This window comes from Solanum dulcamara, chromosome 9, assembly GCF_947179165.1.
Source record: "Solanum dulcamara chromosome 9, daSolDulc1.2, whole genome shotgun sequence".
In the NCBI taxonomy this organism is placed as follows: domain Eukaryota; kingdom Viridiplantae; phylum Streptophyta; class Magnoliopsida; order Solanales; family Solanaceae; genus Solanum; species Solanum dulcamara.
In genome coordinates, this window is record NC_077245.1 from 11,125,767 (window position 1) to 11,143,275 (window position 17,509).

General features: G+C 35.1%; 3 protein-coding genes across 5 annotated transcripts; 2 read left to right on the top strand and 1 right to left on the bottom strand.

Moving 5' to 3' along the window:
• The first annotated feature begins 688 nt into the window (after window positions 1-688).
• On the top strand, window positions 689-5,031 carry LOC129902543 (kinetochore protein SPC24 homolog). Its single transcript, XM_055977848.1, has 5 exons — window positions 689-993; window positions 2,660-2,801; window positions 2,893-2,994; window positions 4,516-4,589; window positions 4,713-5,031. The coding sequence occupies exons 1-5, from the start codon at window positions 816-818 to the stop codon at window positions 4,817-4,819; spliced, it is 603 nt and encodes a 200-aa protein (XP_055833823.1). The 5' UTR covers window positions 689-815; the 3' UTR covers window positions 4,820-5,031.
• Window positions 5,032-5,107: 76 nt separating this feature from the next.
• Window positions 5,108-8,508, bottom strand: LOC129902542 (protein FRIGIDA-like). Of its 3 annotated transcripts, XR_008770113.1 has the most exons (3): window positions 6,375-8,508; window positions 5,989-6,071; window positions 5,125-5,374 (listed from the first exon to the last, which is right to left on the bottom strand). XR_008770113.1 is itself a non-coding variant. In XM_055977847.1 (2 exons), the coding sequence occupies exon 1, from the start codon at window positions 8,457-8,459 to the stop codon at window positions 6,390-6,392; it is 2,070 nt and encodes a 689-aa protein (XP_055833822.1). In that variant the 5' UTR covers window positions 8,460-8,508; the 3' UTR covers window positions 5,108-6,071; window positions 6,375-6,389. The 3 variants fall into 3 exon arrangements, 1 of the variants encoding a protein (XP_055833822.1); XM_055977847.1 differs by having other exon boundaries at window positions 5,108-6,071; XR_008770112.1 differs by having other exon boundaries at window positions 5,122-5,374; window positions 5,989-8,508.
• Window positions 8,509-10,957: 2,449 nt separating this feature from the next.
• LOC129903349 (very-long-chain aldehyde decarbonylase GL1-9-like) lies at window positions 10,958-17,457 on the top strand. The gene is made up of 3 exons (XM_055978884.1): window positions 10,958-11,187; window positions 11,302-11,653; window positions 16,535-17,457. Exons 2-3 carry the CDS (start codon window positions 11,423-11,425, stop codon window positions 17,075-17,077), a joined length of 774 nt encoding a protein of 257 aa, XP_055834859.1. The 5' UTR covers window positions 10,958-11,187; window positions 11,302-11,422; the 3' UTR covers window positions 17,078-17,457.
• The last annotated feature ends 52 nt before the right edge of the window (window positions 17,458-17,509 follow it).

Below are 17,509 nucleotides of genomic sequence, written 5' to 3' on the forward strand. Positions count from 1 at the left end.
CAATCTATGATATTTCAAAAAATCATCTTTAACTTTTTCATAAGTGGATATAAAATCAATATTAGACCAATTATATCACTCTATATAGTTCAACATCAAGAAATAATCATGCTATTAAAGAGAGAAAACAACATATCCAAAAAGAAGAAAAAAAATAATCTATTAAAATTTTTGCCAAAATATATCGAGAGAGATATTTGGCCTAAGAATGTAACACCATTAACAGGAACTATATTTACATCAAAATATAACAAAGAATATATTCAAACTATTTCTGGACATACTCCCAACCGTACCATAAAAATGACTAAAATGATTCTTAATGTATGAGTAATGCTTTATTTTGATCTTTGTTCTTCATGTATAATAAAGGGTATTCATTTTGCTTCTTTGGCTTAAACCTAATATATTAACCAAAAACAATAATAAATTTAACTATGGACTCTACATGATTAACAAAATATATCATTGTTATTTTCTTCGTTAGCTCCAAAGAAAAACTTCATGAAATCTAACAATAATGTTTTTACTTTCTTTAACAAAAAATGGTGAATTTTCTTAAAAGACCAAAATGAACACATTTTATTATACTTTAAAGACTATTTCAATTAATTGAAATATATGAAAGAGCAAAATAAAATAGTAGGGATACATTAAGCATCATTTTGGTCATTTTCTCCAATAGTAGGCGCTGTTTCTTTTCCCGTAAACTCCGTTAAATCACTCTTCTTTTCAAAATACTGCCTTCGGAGGGAGAACAAGAAAAAGCCCTAAACTTTGGTCTTCTAGTATAGGGAGGGTCTGGACAGTCGACAATGGTGGATGAGTCGAAAAACGTGGATGTGGAGAAGCTGATCTCCTTCAGTAAGGATCTTGTTCAGTTCTTGAAAGAAGATAAAGATGTCAGCTTCTTGAAACAGTGTAAAGAACAATCTAATGCCCTTCAATCACACTGCCACACTGAGTACCAGGCCCTTCACAGTTCCATTCAAGGTGGGGTTCTTGTATTTCCTTTTCAATTCTGTTAGTTTTAGCGATTGGGGGCTTAAAGTTTGATTCTTTCCCAGTTGGAGTTTTCCTTAATCCCCATAAATTATTATGTGAGAAAGAATAAGTTAGATTAAGTTCAAATTAACAATCTGCTTACTGTTGATTTTTATTTTTTTTGTGGAAATGGTAGGATGGTGACTGAGTGAACCTCTTTCTGTGTGTTACTTAAGGGGTCCTTTGGCTTTGTAAACTTTGAGTAGTTGAAAAAAAGTAGTTTTTGTTTTCAAAGTGAAAAATGATATTTGAAATTTTGGTGTTGGGTTTGGCCATGAATACAATTCTGAATTGTTTTTGAATTTTTGTGAGTTATTTGGAGTGAAAAAAGCTTTTTGGTGTTTTTCAAATTCCTGAAAATTCAAGTTAAATTCCCGAATCTTATGGCCAAGTGTGTTAACTTCAACTCCGGGAAAGGTAAAAAAAATTCATGGCCAAATGCTCCCTGGAGGGTACAATTTAAGCTGCAGATCTCACAAGTTAGCTAAGTAGTGCCTGACTGGACCTTCCCTACTTCCTATGAACAATTTGTTCGAAAAAACACAGTTGGCTTAAAGATTGCAACTTTAAATCTGATATAAGCAGAGTTTATGATGTACTTTGCTGTTGGATGCAGTTTTTTTTTCTCATAGCACTTCTGCTTTATAGATACCTCTTTACTCTTGAAAACTTGCTTTTTAATGATATCGTTATTTCTGGATGTTTCATTTAGTAACATGGGGGTTGAGTCAACTTCATCCTAGATTATTTAGTTTAATGATTCTTCCCAAGGGACATCCCGTTGCCAAGAAGCTATATATTCAACCACAATCCACAAGTTCAAACCTCAGGGCCACCACTGTGCAATAGGATCTCCTTTGCTCCTTGTAAACTATGTAGTGGAAAAAATAAGTTCTTTGCCTGAGATTGCATTTTTGAATCAACGTAGACAAACTGTACAATGTTCTTGCAGCTGGATGATTGTTTTTTTAAGTACCAGTTATTAGTGGATAATTCTTTTTAAATGCAACTGAAACACCATTTTCTGTTTGTTTGTGTACTGGAGTGTCAGGTCAAAATTGCTTCTTACAAAATTATCGTGATTTCTGGATGTTTCTTTTATTACTAAAATTTTGGGGATTGTGGAGTCTTGTCTCTGTCTTTTGTACTTTTACATGAGTACTACTGCTGGAATCTGGATGCTCTCATGCCAACCCTCATGGATTTTGTAGTATGTATTATATGTAGTGTAAAATTGGTGCTATTACCTACTTATTCCTGATAGTTTCGGTGATACTTTTACTTTTGGTATAGTTTGTTTCCGAGGTGAAGTCCTTTTAGCCAATTATAATGCAAAAATAAGTGCAGAGGCCCAGTATGTGTATCCGTGTGTTTTGTTTAATAGTTAGCTCAACAGACCACTACTTTGGTTTCTTTCGAGGTCCAAGCACTGCTCCTATGAATTCCCTCAGTCATGCATGTTCTTTTTTTGTTATATAAGTTGAAAATCGGAATTATGTTGCATGGTATTTAGTGGCTTCGTTCGAGCATTAATTTATGATTGTAAAGGGAGATGTCCAGATTTCTGAATTTGGAAGTATTAAATAACTAATTTCATGTCATTACATATACTCAGATTATGAAGGAAAGATAAATGCATGCAAGCAGAGAACAACAGAAGCACAATTTGAAGCTGCTGCAGATGCTGAGATAGATAAGCTGCAGACAGAGTTAGAGCAGGAGATCCAGAGAGAACAACTGCTAAGAGAAGAACTTAGATAAGTATATTTAAAAACGTTAGATACATGTATTTGTATTTCTCAGATAATTTAGAGTTATGCTTACTGATTTGACACTTTTTTTAAACACAGTTATAACCGATGAGATCAATGATTTAGATCATCAAAGAGACTCTATTGAGGAGCAAAGGAAATTGCTCAAGAAACTTGACCAAGATCAGCTTCGAGCAGAGTAAGTAATCAGAACCTCTTGTAGTTCTTTAATATGTTTATGATTGTGACATACATTTACTTCCAACATACTACTATAATATTTCATTGAAACAATCCCATCGTTACATTGATATGTTGACTCCTCCTCATCCTCTGAGTTTCAAACTATGCCCGCTGGCCCTTGGGGTTTCTCCGTTATCAAAAATTAAAAGATATTCATATGTTGACTCAGTAAGCTTTTGCAACTTTATGCTGTCAAAGTATGTCAAGAGGTTGCGAGGGTCTAACATGTTTACATCATATTCTGTGCATAATTTGCCAACTCAGTTCGGTATGGCTACGTGGTACAAATATTTGAATGTATCTGTCATACGCCAATCACTGTTAAGATAGTCCAGTAACATCCCATCTTGTGAGATCAAGCTCTACCACAGTACATCTTTGGATGTCTAGTTGTAACTATTGCCCAATTAAGAGCCCGTTTGGATGGGTAAAGTTGGTCAAAACCAACTTAAAGCCCCTTTTTAGCTTTTGGACGTGTTTGCCTAATGCTAACTTTAAGCCATAAAGTTCTTAAAGTCAGTCAAAAATGAAAAGTTAGGATTTCTAACTTTTTTTTTTCTAAGTGCTTAAAACCATTTTGTTTAACCATGAAAATTACTTTTATATTCCTTATATTTTAACTAAATTCCCAAACTACCCTTTTTATTCTTTTAACCCTAAAATTCAAATACTTATTTTCAACATAAGCACTTTTATCCAAACACTCAACTGCTTATTTATAAAAATAACTTTCAGCACTTCAAAATTTTAAAATCACTTCATACATAAAAGTTACTTTTTCTTAAGCCCATCCAAACGGGCTCTAAGTATTTCTACAAAGTGAATATACACATGATTTGGCATTATCTGGATGCAACAAAACGTATCTCTTCTTTCCACTTTATGGGATACACTTTTCTTTTTACCCTGTTCCGAAAGAAAGACACATTTCTAAATTTGTAAACAATTAACTTTACACTTCCCATTTGACCCTTAATGAGAAGTTTTTATGACCATCCAAATTTTATGTCATTTAAGACCACAAGTTTCGAAAACCTTCATTTCTTTCTTTAAACTCTATGACAATTCAAACTATATCACATAATTTGGAACTAAAGGAGTAGTATTTTTTAAAGTTTTACCTCTGCTGCAGCGTTACCTCGTGAACATCATCTGAGGATTGAAACTTATTAGCCGTGTTACTTTTTTTCATTAGTGGTTTACACTCTGTAGACACAGCCGCTTGCAGAATATCCTGTTGCAAGGATACTAGTGCTTTTATCCAGAAAGTTCCTTTTCCTCTTTTTTTCTTTAAAATGGTTATTATTAAAGTTGTACTCCCAGTGTGCAATTGATGTTTGGTAATTTGTTGAAACAAGCAACATTTAGTGATATTTTCTTGTCTCTGTCTAGCTACTACTATTGTTTGTAATGCTTCTTTAAGGGCTGTTTCATGTATATGTTTGATTTTTAGCAATTTTCGTCTCTTATTTTGTAGGATGAAGCTATCACTGTATGCCTCTGTTACAAGTATCATCCCGAACTTGGATGATCAATCCAAAATATCAGGCCGTATCCTAATTACTTTGCTTGCTAAACTAACATTTTCTGATTCTTTTCTTATTTCACCTCGTGTGTGTTTTTCGAGGTTGTGTATCATTCAGCAGCAATTCACTTCACCTTGACCTATCCTAGATATTGTGGAGAGAGATAAGAAGGTGGTTGAAAATTTCGAGTTTGATTCATCAAAGGAGACTGCCTTTGACACTTGTAACAACATCTGGAAGATGATTAATTTGTAAGAAGCATCATTGTTCAGGCTTAGTTATCACTTGGATTGTTAAAAGTACCTCATCCCCTAGGCTGATCAGATTTAATCTAATCATACGAGATTTCATTGCCATTTTGCGTTTACAGCATGTTTCATTTGAAGCACAATCTTGTATTTGTATATTATATTTGTTATTCCAGAATCCAAATCATTTCTAATGCTTTCACAAGTCTTAGTCTGTAACTGCTCAAGCTATGTTCCATCGATATACTTGCTGAAATCCCAATGTCAATTCATACATAATCATTGAACTGTTGTCTCTATTATACAGCTCATTCAAGCCAAAAGCCAAGAAATTAATTATAAACATTAAACTGCACTCCTCATTTGATGTTTCTTGTCACTTTTAAAGATTTATTTGGAATTGTTGCACTTCAGTATATTCATTATACACACATTTTCATAGAATTTTAATTGTTCCAACAAATCTATAAAAATTTACATGGAACACCCGTCCAGAAACTAGAATATACTAAATGTTAGAACACCTTTAGCAAAATCCTCCGACTTCAATAACAATGCTGGACTGCATAGAAAAACACAATTACCTTAATGAAGTCAAACTTCACCAAAGGTACGAAATACAGAAATAAAAACAAAGACAAATCGTAAATATGGTTTCCACATAATGTATATCTGCAAGCCCAGAAACTAAGATGCAAAGTTAGAATAAAAGAAATTGAATATAACACACTCGACCACCTACTTAAGCAACAAAGAAACAGACATGAAAATTGATCCTCAAATCCCAAGTCAAAAGGATTGATTCATAAGTCGAAGGTCAACTACAGAAAATATCTTCTAGACAATATATATGCAAATCACACAGGTTGAATGGCGAAAGATCAAACAATTCGCAGCAAAGCAATAAACTACAACCTTGGGTAGACTATCCATACAAGAAAATCTTGAAACTAAATGCAAGAAGACTATATCATTTCATAACATCAAGGGAGCAAATAAAAAGATGCAGGTCCAACATTTACACATACGAATGGAGAGACAAACAAGATATACAAGTGCGTGTGCCTACAGGGACTCCAGTCAACAATTGAGCAGATCATCAAAACAACAAACAACATATGAATCCTCATGCTCCATTTAATTTCATCTCAGGCGAAAATTACAAGAATGTCATACTTGGGAAAAGAGGAAGATGCATGTTTTTGAGGAATTGAACCCATGACCTTGGATTTTCCAAGGAACCAGTGTGACCTGCTGGACTGGATGAGGAAAGGAAAAACAAAGAAATGTTAGAAAATCATGCTCAGGAAGGGAAGAGAAAGCAAATGGAAGTTAATCAGTTACTTATCTCGTTTGCCTTTATTTTAAATATTGTAATTTTTTGAAATCTTTCCAAGCAAATGAAAATTTTTCAGGTTGAATTTAGACATCACTATGCTAAGCCTAACATTGGCCAGAGCTTTTTAGTAGCTAATGAAACACAAACTTCTCCAAGACCATGTGGGCGAGATCACTTCTAGACTGGGTATACTACAAAAGGGAAACTAAGTTAGAAATAATGCCTGCCCAATGCAAAACTATCTCTTCCAGTACAAGGAGGATGAAGGATGAGCAAGGGCAGCAGATGGAACAGCATCAACTGCTCGTGAGCCATTGCTTTGGTATAGTTCAGTTGCTGGAATAGTTTCAGTAAACTGATATGGTGCAGGTATGGTGTTTGGCAACCCCGTAGTGCCTTCCAAATATGGTGGAGGCCTATAAGCATCACCAGGCATGGTATTTGGCAACCCCAGAGAGCCAGATGCTTCCAAGTAGGATGACGGCCTATAAGCATAGGTGTGGGAGGCCAGTCTGTCATGCACAGCTGCATCACCATGCGGTCCATATAACTGACCAGTATAACTTCCTATTAGACCGTTTGTATGATCAACTAGAGTCCCTCCATGAACTCCAACACATGAACCTCCGTTCACTGATGTACCTGCTCCAGCTCCAGCCCCATCCATGGCCAGAACACCTCCCACAGGGCCTGTCAGTGAGCCAACAACATTTTGATGTATTGAGCCTGCAACAGCTCCATGCAATACTGTCGGGGACTGAGAATAGCCATAAATGTGGCCGGCAGTTCCACCATGTTCTAACAAGGTGTTATTGCTATCATAAACATGATTAACAACTCTATGTTGTTGTAGAGGCCACGGATTTGGATTTGGAAAATGTGAGGGTTTCATTTCTTTGTTGCTGAAACTACCGGACGACTCAGCCTCATCAATTTTTCTCTTTTGTGCCATCTTCTGATCAACTGTATGCCTAGTCAATTCAGCATGTTCTTTCTCACCTATATGCTTAATTAAATCAGTAATATCTTTCTCTAAGTTCATTATTCTCACATCGATTTGCCAACCAGGAAGGAGTTTCAAAGGATCAATCTTGTGACATTCCAAACATTCTTCGACAGATTTCAGATCAGACAAGTGCTTCTTTTTACCTGCACACACAGCAATACTTTGTTGTTCAAGTCCCTTAGTATTGTTCAAATATGACACTTCAGAGTTATGTAAAAATGATGTCAAGATACTACGAGGGTTAAATTTGTCCTCCATTCCAAAAGTATAGGCAATATCAATGGCCCCAACTACTAAATAGTTCTTCAGCATCCACTCTAGTATTCTTGGAATCCTTTCCATGAGAGCGCTTGATCTCCTAAGAGCACCAGATATCTTCGAGGCGCCACTTACTTGAATCAAATATCTAATATCCCGGTCTAAAAATCCTAGTGGAATCCCAAAACACCCAATGAGCAACAGCAAACCCCGGGCATCCATTTCATGAGCCTTTGATACACCTCCTTGGGATAACATCCTCGCCCGCCATGCTGAAGCTGCCTGCTCCGCCTCTTCTTTCACCCATTTTTCAATCTTAACTACTCTTCCCTCTCCCATCGTCAGCAAGAGGCATTCCAAAGCCAATAGAGAAGCCTTTCCTTTTAAGCTATCAACACGCTTCCTGGACCCCTTGTTGATACATTTCCATACAAGCGTTGCTGGATTGGGTGAAAGTTTCAATGCCTTAGGAACTTGTTCACGCAATCCATCTATATCTGAGATATGCGTTATAATGTACCTCTTCAGATCAACAATTTTCATTGTTTCACACAGAAATTCCAGCTCTGAACGAGAAGAGGGTTTCAATTCCTCCTCCTCCTCCTCATCTTCCTCTTCCTCCTCCTCCTCCTCCTCATCATCATCATCGTCGTCTTCGCCTTCCTCTTCCTCCTCCTCCTCCTCCTCTTCATCTTCAGAGGCGTCAGACTCGCAAGATGGATCTGGCTCTGGATCTAGGGTTGGGAGTGTCACTGGTGGCGGAGTGGTATTAGCTGTGTGTGGAGGTGGAGTGAGCAGTAGTAGAACAGCGGAGTCAATTGAGGTCCGGACGGCATCAATGTGTTGTTCTACGTCAGTCAAGCATCGCTGGAACGCAGAGAGTCCGTCGGATAGTTTGCTGAGATTGGCAATGACCAATTCCTGGGAATTTTTTGCTTGACATTCCGACTGTTGAGCTTGCTCTTCTACTAATTTGGTGTTCAGTGGTGGTTCTGACCGTGGCGTAGCACCGGCGGAATCCGTTGGTTTTTTCATCTTATTCATCGGAGTAAAATGGGGAGAACAGAGGAAAATTGACCAAACAGAAGAAGGGAGAAAGTGACAAAATAAGTCCTTTAAGTATTAGGTTAGGTTCAAAATTGTCCTTTGTATTTACATCTGAGGAAATTAAGTCCTTTTAGTTTTTTATATATATATTTTGGTGTTCGATTTATATAAAAAGAATTCAAATCAAAAAATTTAATTAAATCGGTTAAATAAATTAATTTTTTTTAAAAAAAATAGCTGAACGGATAAATATATATATATATATATATATTTTTATAATTATATATATAATATAATATTTTTATAATTAATTATATAATATATTATTTTTATAAATAATTTAAAATATTTTTTTTATATATTTTCATCAAAATTTATTTATGCTTGAAAAAAATCAAAAAATTGCACTTTCGGCAATGATAAAGCGGAAAAGTTTACATTATTTTTTCTAAATGGTATAAGAACGATGTGTTTTTTTTTAAAAAAAAAAAAATGCTATATAATAAACAATGTGTAAAAGCTTATACACTTTATTTTGTTTGTTTTTTTTAAAAAAAATGCTATATAATAAACAATGTGTAAAAGCTTATACACTTTATTGTTAATATATCATTTGAATAACTGAAATTATCTCATCACCCCTAAAGATTCTGTAGTTACACTACCTTATTCAGAAATTTGTATGTAGCTAGAATTTTAATTTTATGGGTTCTTAAATTTACAATAACAATTTTAAGTGATAATAACTGAATTTTAAATTTAATATTTATTGAATTTATTAGCATAAATATATTATTTGAGTAAAATCTACTAAGTTCGTCTGAATTTGCATGTGGGATACTAGCTCCGCCCTTGGCACTAACATCTTCATACATTATAATTTTTTATGCAGAACTCAAACTCGTGACGTTTAATTAAGAGAATGGGGATAAATAACAGATTGACTTCCTTTTGCTTTCACCTCTCATTTCATTTCCCCACCTTCCAACAAACATTATTTTCTGGTTTCTGTAATCTGTTGCTTGAAGACAAATGCAGAGTGAATTTGTGTATATTTTATTTATTGTTGTTTCTCTTGTAACCATGTGCATACATATTATCTTATTATTGATATTGATATAGTTGCCATGATAATTTATTTTAAATTAGTTTAATTCATCTTTCAAGTATTCAAGAAAGACACAATGTCTCTTCTTAATTAGTTTAACTATACAATAAGTTAAACATACTAAGTAAAAGCCGACTTCTTTTATCGAGTGACTTTTTCTATTAGTCATAAAAGAGATGATTTGAGCGGAAGCTTTCTGAAATATCGTAATTTATTAATTTCTTTGTAAAAGTAAAAATTAATTATTATTTATAAAAATTTTGGTGGTGTTCGGCAATGCTTATGTCCATTATTCAAAGGTTACTATTCTAATTTTTATTACATAAAAAATATTTTTGTTTGACTATTACAAAATAACTAATTGAATTGGGTAAAGCTCCACCCAAAAGTGAGAAAAAATGACAAAAATTTGAGGTAGGTTTAAAATTCAAATAATTTTGTATAACGATCTTAATTGAAATGATTAAGAAATATCAAGCAATCTTAGAAAGAAATATTTGTTTAAATTACATTAGTAGGCATTAAACTATGTTAATTTGACTTCTTTTTATTGTTATATTCAAATTATGTTATTTGATTGAAATTGTAAAAATTTCAGGTATTTGTTTTTTAAAAAATCTCATACCTAAATGAGTCATTAATTTTAATAAAAATAGAGAAAAAGGTCTGGTATACTCTCCAACTTTATCATTTAGAGATGATATAGAACCATTAAATTATTGGCTTATTGTCTATCAATTATTGATTATTATCAGTTAGATTATCGATTTAATCATTAAGATTTGATACAAAAAATCATTTAAAATCATTTAGAAACAAAGTGACAAACCAAATGAACTATACAAATGAACTGACAGATTGCATCTTACTCAAAAACAAACACCGACACATTGTATAATAACCGAAAGTTTTGAGACAACCAAAAATGAAAAAATGAAACAAAACTCTAAGTCAAGAACTATATATACTGCATGACACATACACACACATATATATATAATTTATTAATTTACTATCAGGTTATAAATTAACTTATTAAAAAAATTTAAAATTATTAATAATAGATAATTCGATAATAACAAAAATCAAAATCATTATTAACATCGCTAAATTTATAATCCTATCATCGATTTTGATTCAAATTTCAAAGAGGCCTAATTTCATGGGAGTATCTTCTTGCCGTACGGACATAGAACCATTAAGTTATTGACTTATTTCAAAATGGTCCCAATATTCACAGTACAATTCGAATTTCTAATAAAAGAAACAAACCAACTACCTCTTACAAAGTCAAATGTAACAATTTATCATTAAAAAATCTCAAGTGAAATTAACTTTTTTTCTTTTTTCAAAAAAATAAAAAAAAAATGAAGAAAGAAAGAAAGAAACAAACAGAAGCCATTGTTGTTGTTTGTCCCTTTTCTTGTCAACCCTTTCCCTTTCCCTTTCCCAACGAATCTCTCAGAATCATAAATTCAAAAATAAAAAAAAAAAAATAGGCCAAATCTCACAACTGTCACCACTACCATTGCATTAACCCCAGCTCAACTCCCATAGTAATACATTATACATATGCCCCAGATCTGTTCTGACATTTCCAATCATTATTTCTCTAAGGTTCGCTCAGAATACCACCACCACCACTAATTTCTATGCTGTTTTGGGGCTAAAGATTTTATCTTTTGTTCAAGAACTTATTTGGGTTTTCATTTTCTTGGATTTTTGTTTCAGGGTATATGTTGTAATGTGTGTTTGTTGTATGTAGATCTTGAGCTGGAAATTTCATAATTGAGAGTTTTGGATTGAGGGAAAAGCTAAGGGGGTGTTATATATTTGAAAAGGGGTAAAAAGAATGGTGTTTTGGGAGGGTTATGTGAGTGATGAATTGATGGGGACATTTGCCCCAATAGTGGTGTATTGGTTGTATGCAGGGTTTTATCAGCTATTGCCTCCAATGGATAGATACCGTCTTCACACAAGGAAAGAGGAAGATACCAAGAATTTAGTTCCGCTGAGTTCTGTTGTTAAAGGGGTTCTTATCCAGCAGTTTTTTCAGGCAACTGTTGCTCATCTGCTCTTCGTGGTAAATTCCTCAGCTAATTCTGTTTCTGAAATCTGTCTATCTTGGTTGGAATTATTTTGATTAATTAGGTAGCTGTGTGTGACTGGGTGGGCAAAGCCTGTAGGAGTGGATAGGTAGAGCTGCTCCTTTGATGGCATGTAGATCACACATTTGAGGTTTTGTAGAAATGCAAACAGAAGGATGTGTACGACATACACCCTCCTCCTACTAACACTAGTTGGGAGCAGTTTATGCATGGACTAAATTGATTTATAGCGAATTGTTCAGATTATATTGCTGTCAGACTTCCAATTATAACCAACTTGTTGTTTGCATTTAGCCATTTACTTAAGAGGATAACTAACAATTGCATGGCTTCTCATGTGGTGTGATCTAATTAGAGCAGTGGTTATTTGATTTAGATTCGAGATTCTTCTATTTAATGTGTCAATCAGCCTTAGCTTATGCTGTGTTTACTTTCTTCGACAACACTGACCAGCGACAGACGTGCTCCCCCCTCCCCTTCATATTTTACATCCATATAACATTCAAATGCTAATTCCATCATGATACTTGGTATTGTCCGTCAAAGAATACCGTGTCTCATGAAATTGATAGAAAAGGAGTCAGAAAGGAGGAAAGAAAGTACAGAAAAAAAAATCTAAAGCATAGTAACCATTATGTCATATCCTAAGATGATGAAAGTATTTTCTTAACAAGTCAATGAATGCAGGAATGGTGACTTTCAATCTTTTCAGCTAGAAGCGTTGTTAAGTTCTACAAAGACGGTCCAATAGTGGCCATCGGCAAATGTGCTCCCCCTCCAATACACATAATAGTATAATCTTTGATCGTTCAAAGGATTGACTACATTGAACATTTTCTTCATGAAATTGATAGAAGTGGACAGAGAGGGAAAGAAGTCTATAATAAAGTATCTAAAGCCCGCAAAACTGATCATCATGTTATATTCTCCTGAGTGAATGCAGCATTTTTTTAACAAGTTAATGAACAAAGGTTTGGGCAAGTTTCAAATTTTGTGTGTTGCAAGAAGCATAAGAAAGTTAGATAAAGAATGTTATATTAGATTGTACGCATTTGTAGATGACGTTAAATCAATTTGTGTATTTGACCTAACCTATAAGCACGAGGAAGTGAAATGAAGAGCTAAGTAGCTTTTCTGGTCTTACTGAAAGGCATGCCTCAAATGTGCCCATTTTTCACTTCAAGTACGCCAATTTAGGGACACGTAAGAATTGGATGAGCTTCAAGGAGACACCAAATGGTGACTTCTCATCTCACATCAGATATTAGAATTTTAAAGGAAAACTATCTGAAAGATCAGTTGCTCCCGCCTCCCATAATGGTCAAAGTAGGACATATGGTGTTTGGCTTACTAGCATTCTGTTGTATGTTCCAAATCAGGGTGTTGTAATATGTGTGGCCAAATATGGAAATGCCAGATTTACTTGTTCAAACTTGACCTTGTGTGTTGCTTCCTTTTTTTTCTACATTGATGCGTTTATTGAGTTATTGTTCTTGTCTTGTAAAGTTTGCATAGCTTTTCGCTTTATTGCCATTATGCTATATATATTGTTTTTCTCTCTTACTTGGGACTGTGACTTTTGAGCCGAGGGTCTTTCGGAAACAACCTCTCTATCTCCATGAGGTAGTGGTAAGGTCTGCGTACATCCTACCCTCCCCAGACCCCACTTGTGGGATTTCATTGGGTATGCTGTTATTGTTGTTGTTGATACGTTTATTGAACTATCAACTTCTAGAATGAACTTGCAGAATTTGTAATTTCAAAAGGTTTTAGGGACACTATTTTCTATCATGTAGAGAGTTCAAGTCTTGCTATATTTTAGTCATCACTGAGCTGATCAACCTAACAATAAACATGGTGCCAATATTGTTTCCCAGATGACTATAATAACAAAACATGCTTATTCAATGGGTAGCTACTCCCTGGGTTTCCTCGATGTAACCATTGGATAACACCAATATAATTTAGCCATGTGGACGAACTCTTCCATACCTTCTCCCTCTGTTAGGCCACAACTTTCATATTGGTCTTATAGCATCTGTGGACGTATATTATTGAAGAAAACGCATATGTTTTGGGAGCTTGTTTGCTCCAAAAGAGTGAAATCTTATTTATTGCGAAATGCCTGTTTGCTCTATTGTGCTGGATAATGAATGAAGAACCGGTGACCACTTCTTCCTACGGACATCTTTCAGTATGGGCGACCAGGGTTCAAAATCCTAACGAAGGCAAAAAACACTAAGAGGTTTCTTTTCACTTGTCTAAGCCTTGTTGGGCACAATTACTTGGTGCCTTTGTTGGTGAGAGGCGGTTGGTACCTAGTGAAATAATCAAGTGGTGCAAGCTGGCTTGAGCACCACAATTATCATTTAGAAAAAAATTCCAGTTAAATTTCTTTCCCCCCCCCCCCCCCCCCCCCCCTTTAAAGATGGCGAAATTGCACATTAATGGGGCTGTCTTTAATATGTATTTTTTCCTCTTTGTTTCTTCAACTTTTTAATTCCCCATGCTAATAACTTGTATGAGCATTTCTTGAATTTGGATAAACCTTGAATGACATAACATTTCGGAAGAGGTCGAACAATATGTGTGGTTATCACTCACCTTTTTATTTATACATAGGGTTGGGAATTTGTCCTTATTTTGTCCAGAAACCTACAAATCCTCCTGCTTTCTCTTTATCCTAATTAATTAAATTAACATGGTTATTGAGTTTTTGCACTGGGGTTCCATTAGCTGATAGGGTCACAGGATAAAGGTGATCTTTTGCCTTTTAGTGAAGTTTTACAGCTATCAAAAGTCTTCACCCATGACCTATCAGTAAAAATGAAGTATTGACCTAACTATTTTATGGTTGAGACACGTGGAATGATCTGTGTCCTCCAATATAGGGTGTTGGGCTGTTAATGCAACAAACTTTTTCTGGTACAGTCGTATTTGCTGTGGCATACAGATAGTTTCAAAGATGTCATCTATATGACTTGACTTCTCTTCGAGCAATTATCATGGATAGATCGCGGGGCAATTGTGTAGCAAATGGTTAATGATCTAACAGGAACTAATAAACAGAGTAGTTCTTAAAATTCATACTTACATGTTGGACTTTAGAGATTTCTACAAATGCTTATTTTGCTCATCAACTGTCAGTGAATTAAGTTTTTGTCTCATGATCTGATATTGTGAGCTTGCTGAAGTTGTATTCTCTTCTCTTCTTTTTTACCTTGTCATTTTTTTGGTTTATAATTGGTCACATTTTATTCATGAAATGGCAGATGACAGAGCGTGTGAGTTTGGCTCAAAAGATTGGGCAGTTAGAATTCAAATTCAAATTCTACCTGGTGACTTTGAGACTTGGAGGTTACCTCCCACATTATTGAGGCTATTGGACTGTTTGTGATTATCACATCTTTTACCATGTTTAGATTGGCCGCAGGTCATGGATTACCTCATTCATCTTATCCCCGTCTTTATCGTTGATCTTTAGTGACACAATGTTGAAAGTAGATACAGTCCAAACAACCACAATTCTCAACCTTGCTTCAAATTCATCAGCTAACACATCTTTTGGTCCAGTGACAATTCCTACCACTTGTCTACCCAAGCGTGTTATGAATATCTGAGTCAATGACCAATTTGTAAAACTTATTTGATATAACATCAGAGCGCCAAGACCAACATCATGTCTTTAATATACTTGTTTGCCTAAATCCATCACCTGGAGGCAAAAGTGCCTGTCTGGTTTCTCCAATAATATGACTCAGTCCTTAGTGTATTTGTATAGATGTTTTAGAAGCACTGCAGTTGGCTCAATCAGAACAGTGAGCAAGCAACAAATACTGGAAACTACAGTCATTTACTGTAAAGGATAATTTCGGGTAGGAAATCACTAGGCCAAACTGTTCTGTTATCACTATTCATTCATCTTTTCAAGTTTCCCTAGTGCAACTGTCATTGATCAACAACGGCTATTCAGAAAGGAGTAAGTAGAATAGAGATTGTGGCTTTGTATAGTTTGATAGGTTACAGAGTGGGAAACTAAAAGATGGGGAAGATAGGGGTTGCATGAGCAACAAGAAATTCGGAGAAAAGCATAGATAGGAAAATTGGTAGGGCAAAGGGGAGAGTAAAGGGACCTCGGGTGTGAGTTGATGTCTGAGTGTAAAATTACAAAGTCGTCGATCTGGGTGGTGGAAGTGGGCTGAGGATGGATGGATTTTTAACAGAGTACTTTACTTTACTTTTCGTTCTTCTTGTAATTCAATATTCTGGTTGATTTTATTAAATGTACTGCACTTTGTGTTATTAAGTCTGCTCTTTCTGTGCTTAAACTCTGTTCTTATTGAGGCATATGTTAAGAAAATAGCATGTTGAGCATAAGTGGAAAATCAAGACCAGCTGGTAGAGTTAATGAGTTCATAAACATAGAAACTATTTTACTCTTTGAGGCTAGCCCCATCCTGCATTAACTTCGAACTTAGAAGGGTAAAGCTGCTAGCTAGCACGAAATAGTGTTGCATGGGTTCTTAGAGTGCTGATTGAAAGAAAATCATGAGGTTGTGTAATAAGGTTATCTGAAGTTCAATTTCACTTTGAGTAAAGATTTTGGCGCTTAAAAGCTATTCAATGGAAGAAGTATTAGTTTCCTGTACCAGCTACATATATCTATAGTAGAGTAGCTAGTGATTGTTATAGTTGGGAGGATATATCTCGTTTCTGCAAAGCCAGATAAAATAGTTACAGAGTCTATTGTTTTAAATAGGCTGGGAATGAAGATTGTTGATCCTATTTCTTTATGATATTGATTAGCTTTTGCAATTTATAGACAATAACTTAAAGTTTCTGGTTTTCTATTGCAGTTAACTTGTAAGGTAACTACATCAGAAACTGTAGTCCAGCCCTCAATTCCTGTTCAGATTGTGCAGATCATTATCGCGATGCTGGTCATGGACACATGGCAGTACTTTGTGCATCGCTACATGCATCAGAACAAGTTTCTGTACCGCCATATTCATTCCCAGCATCATCGGTTGGTTGTGCCTTACGCGATTGGTGCCCTTTATAACCACCCACTTGAAGGTCTCCTCCTGGATACCTTTGGTGGTGCTCTTTCGTTTCTTGTTGCTGGAATGACCGCACGTACTGCTGTAATCTTTTTCTGCTTTGCTGTGGTCAAAACAGTTGATGATCATTGTGGACTTTGGCTACCTGGTAATATCTTCCATTTGTTTTTCCAAAATAACACTGCTTACCATGACATTCATCATCAGCTCCAAGGCACAAAGTTCAATTATTCTCAGCCATTCTTTGCCATTTGGGACAAACTTCTTGGAACATACAGGCCATACAGACTTGTAAAAAGGCCTGAGGGTGGTTTCGAGGCACGACTGATGAAGGATTAGTTGGTTTGATCATTAGTCTTCTGTATGCAATCAACGTCTTTTGTAGGGATAGCTACCAAGTTGAGGTTGTTCTCTCTAGCAGCTGCCTTGGAAGATCTACATTCATCAAGTCTTGAATGTGCTTCAGAAATTAGAAATGTTCATTCTTTTCTTTTCGGTTGACCGTGGTTATTCGTAATTTTTGTCTAACCTCTTGATGATTTGTAAGCCTATTGTTTCTGAGCTCTTACTTTGTGCAGTATTACTTTTTTAACTATTGCAACTTGCTTAGCAGGTTGTTTTTGTATTGCCTTTCGAGAGTTGTGAGAAATCAAGATCATGTAATTAAAATTGTTAAAACTATGTAGTGTAAAATTTCATGGCCATTGGAGTTATTTCAATCACCCTTGTGCTATTTTATTTGAAGCCTTTGTGACATCCTATATAAGGAGT

What these genes read in the sequence shown, in the direction of transcription:
- LOC129902543 (XM_055977848.1), top strand. Translation starts at nt 816, where the DNA reads ATGGTGGATGAGTCGAAAAACGTGGATGTGGAGAAGCTGATCTCCTTC. An exon ending in CCTTCACAGTTCCATTCAAG is followed by an intron (nt 994 to 2,659) that starts GTGGGGTTCTTG and finishes ACATATACTCAG; the next exon opens with ATTATGAAGGAAAGATAAAT. An exon ending in CTGCTAAGAGAAGAACTTAG is followed by an intron (nt 2,802 to 2,892) that starts ATAAGTATATTT and finishes TTTTTTAAACAC; the next exon opens with AGTTATAACCGATGAGATCA.
- LOC129902542 (XM_055977847.1), bottom strand. Translation starts at nt 8,459, where the DNA reads ATGAATAAGATGAAAAAACCAACGGATTCCGCCGGTGCTACGCCACGG.
- LOC129903349 (XM_055978884.1), top strand. Translation starts at nt 11,423, where the DNA reads ATGGTGTTTTGGGAGGGTTATGTGAGTGATGAATTGATGGGGACATTT. An exon ending in TTGCTCATCTGCTCTTCGTG is followed by an intron (nt 11,654 to 16,534) that starts GTAAATTCCTCA and finishes TTTCTATTGCAG; the next exon opens with TTAACTTGTAAGGTAACTAC.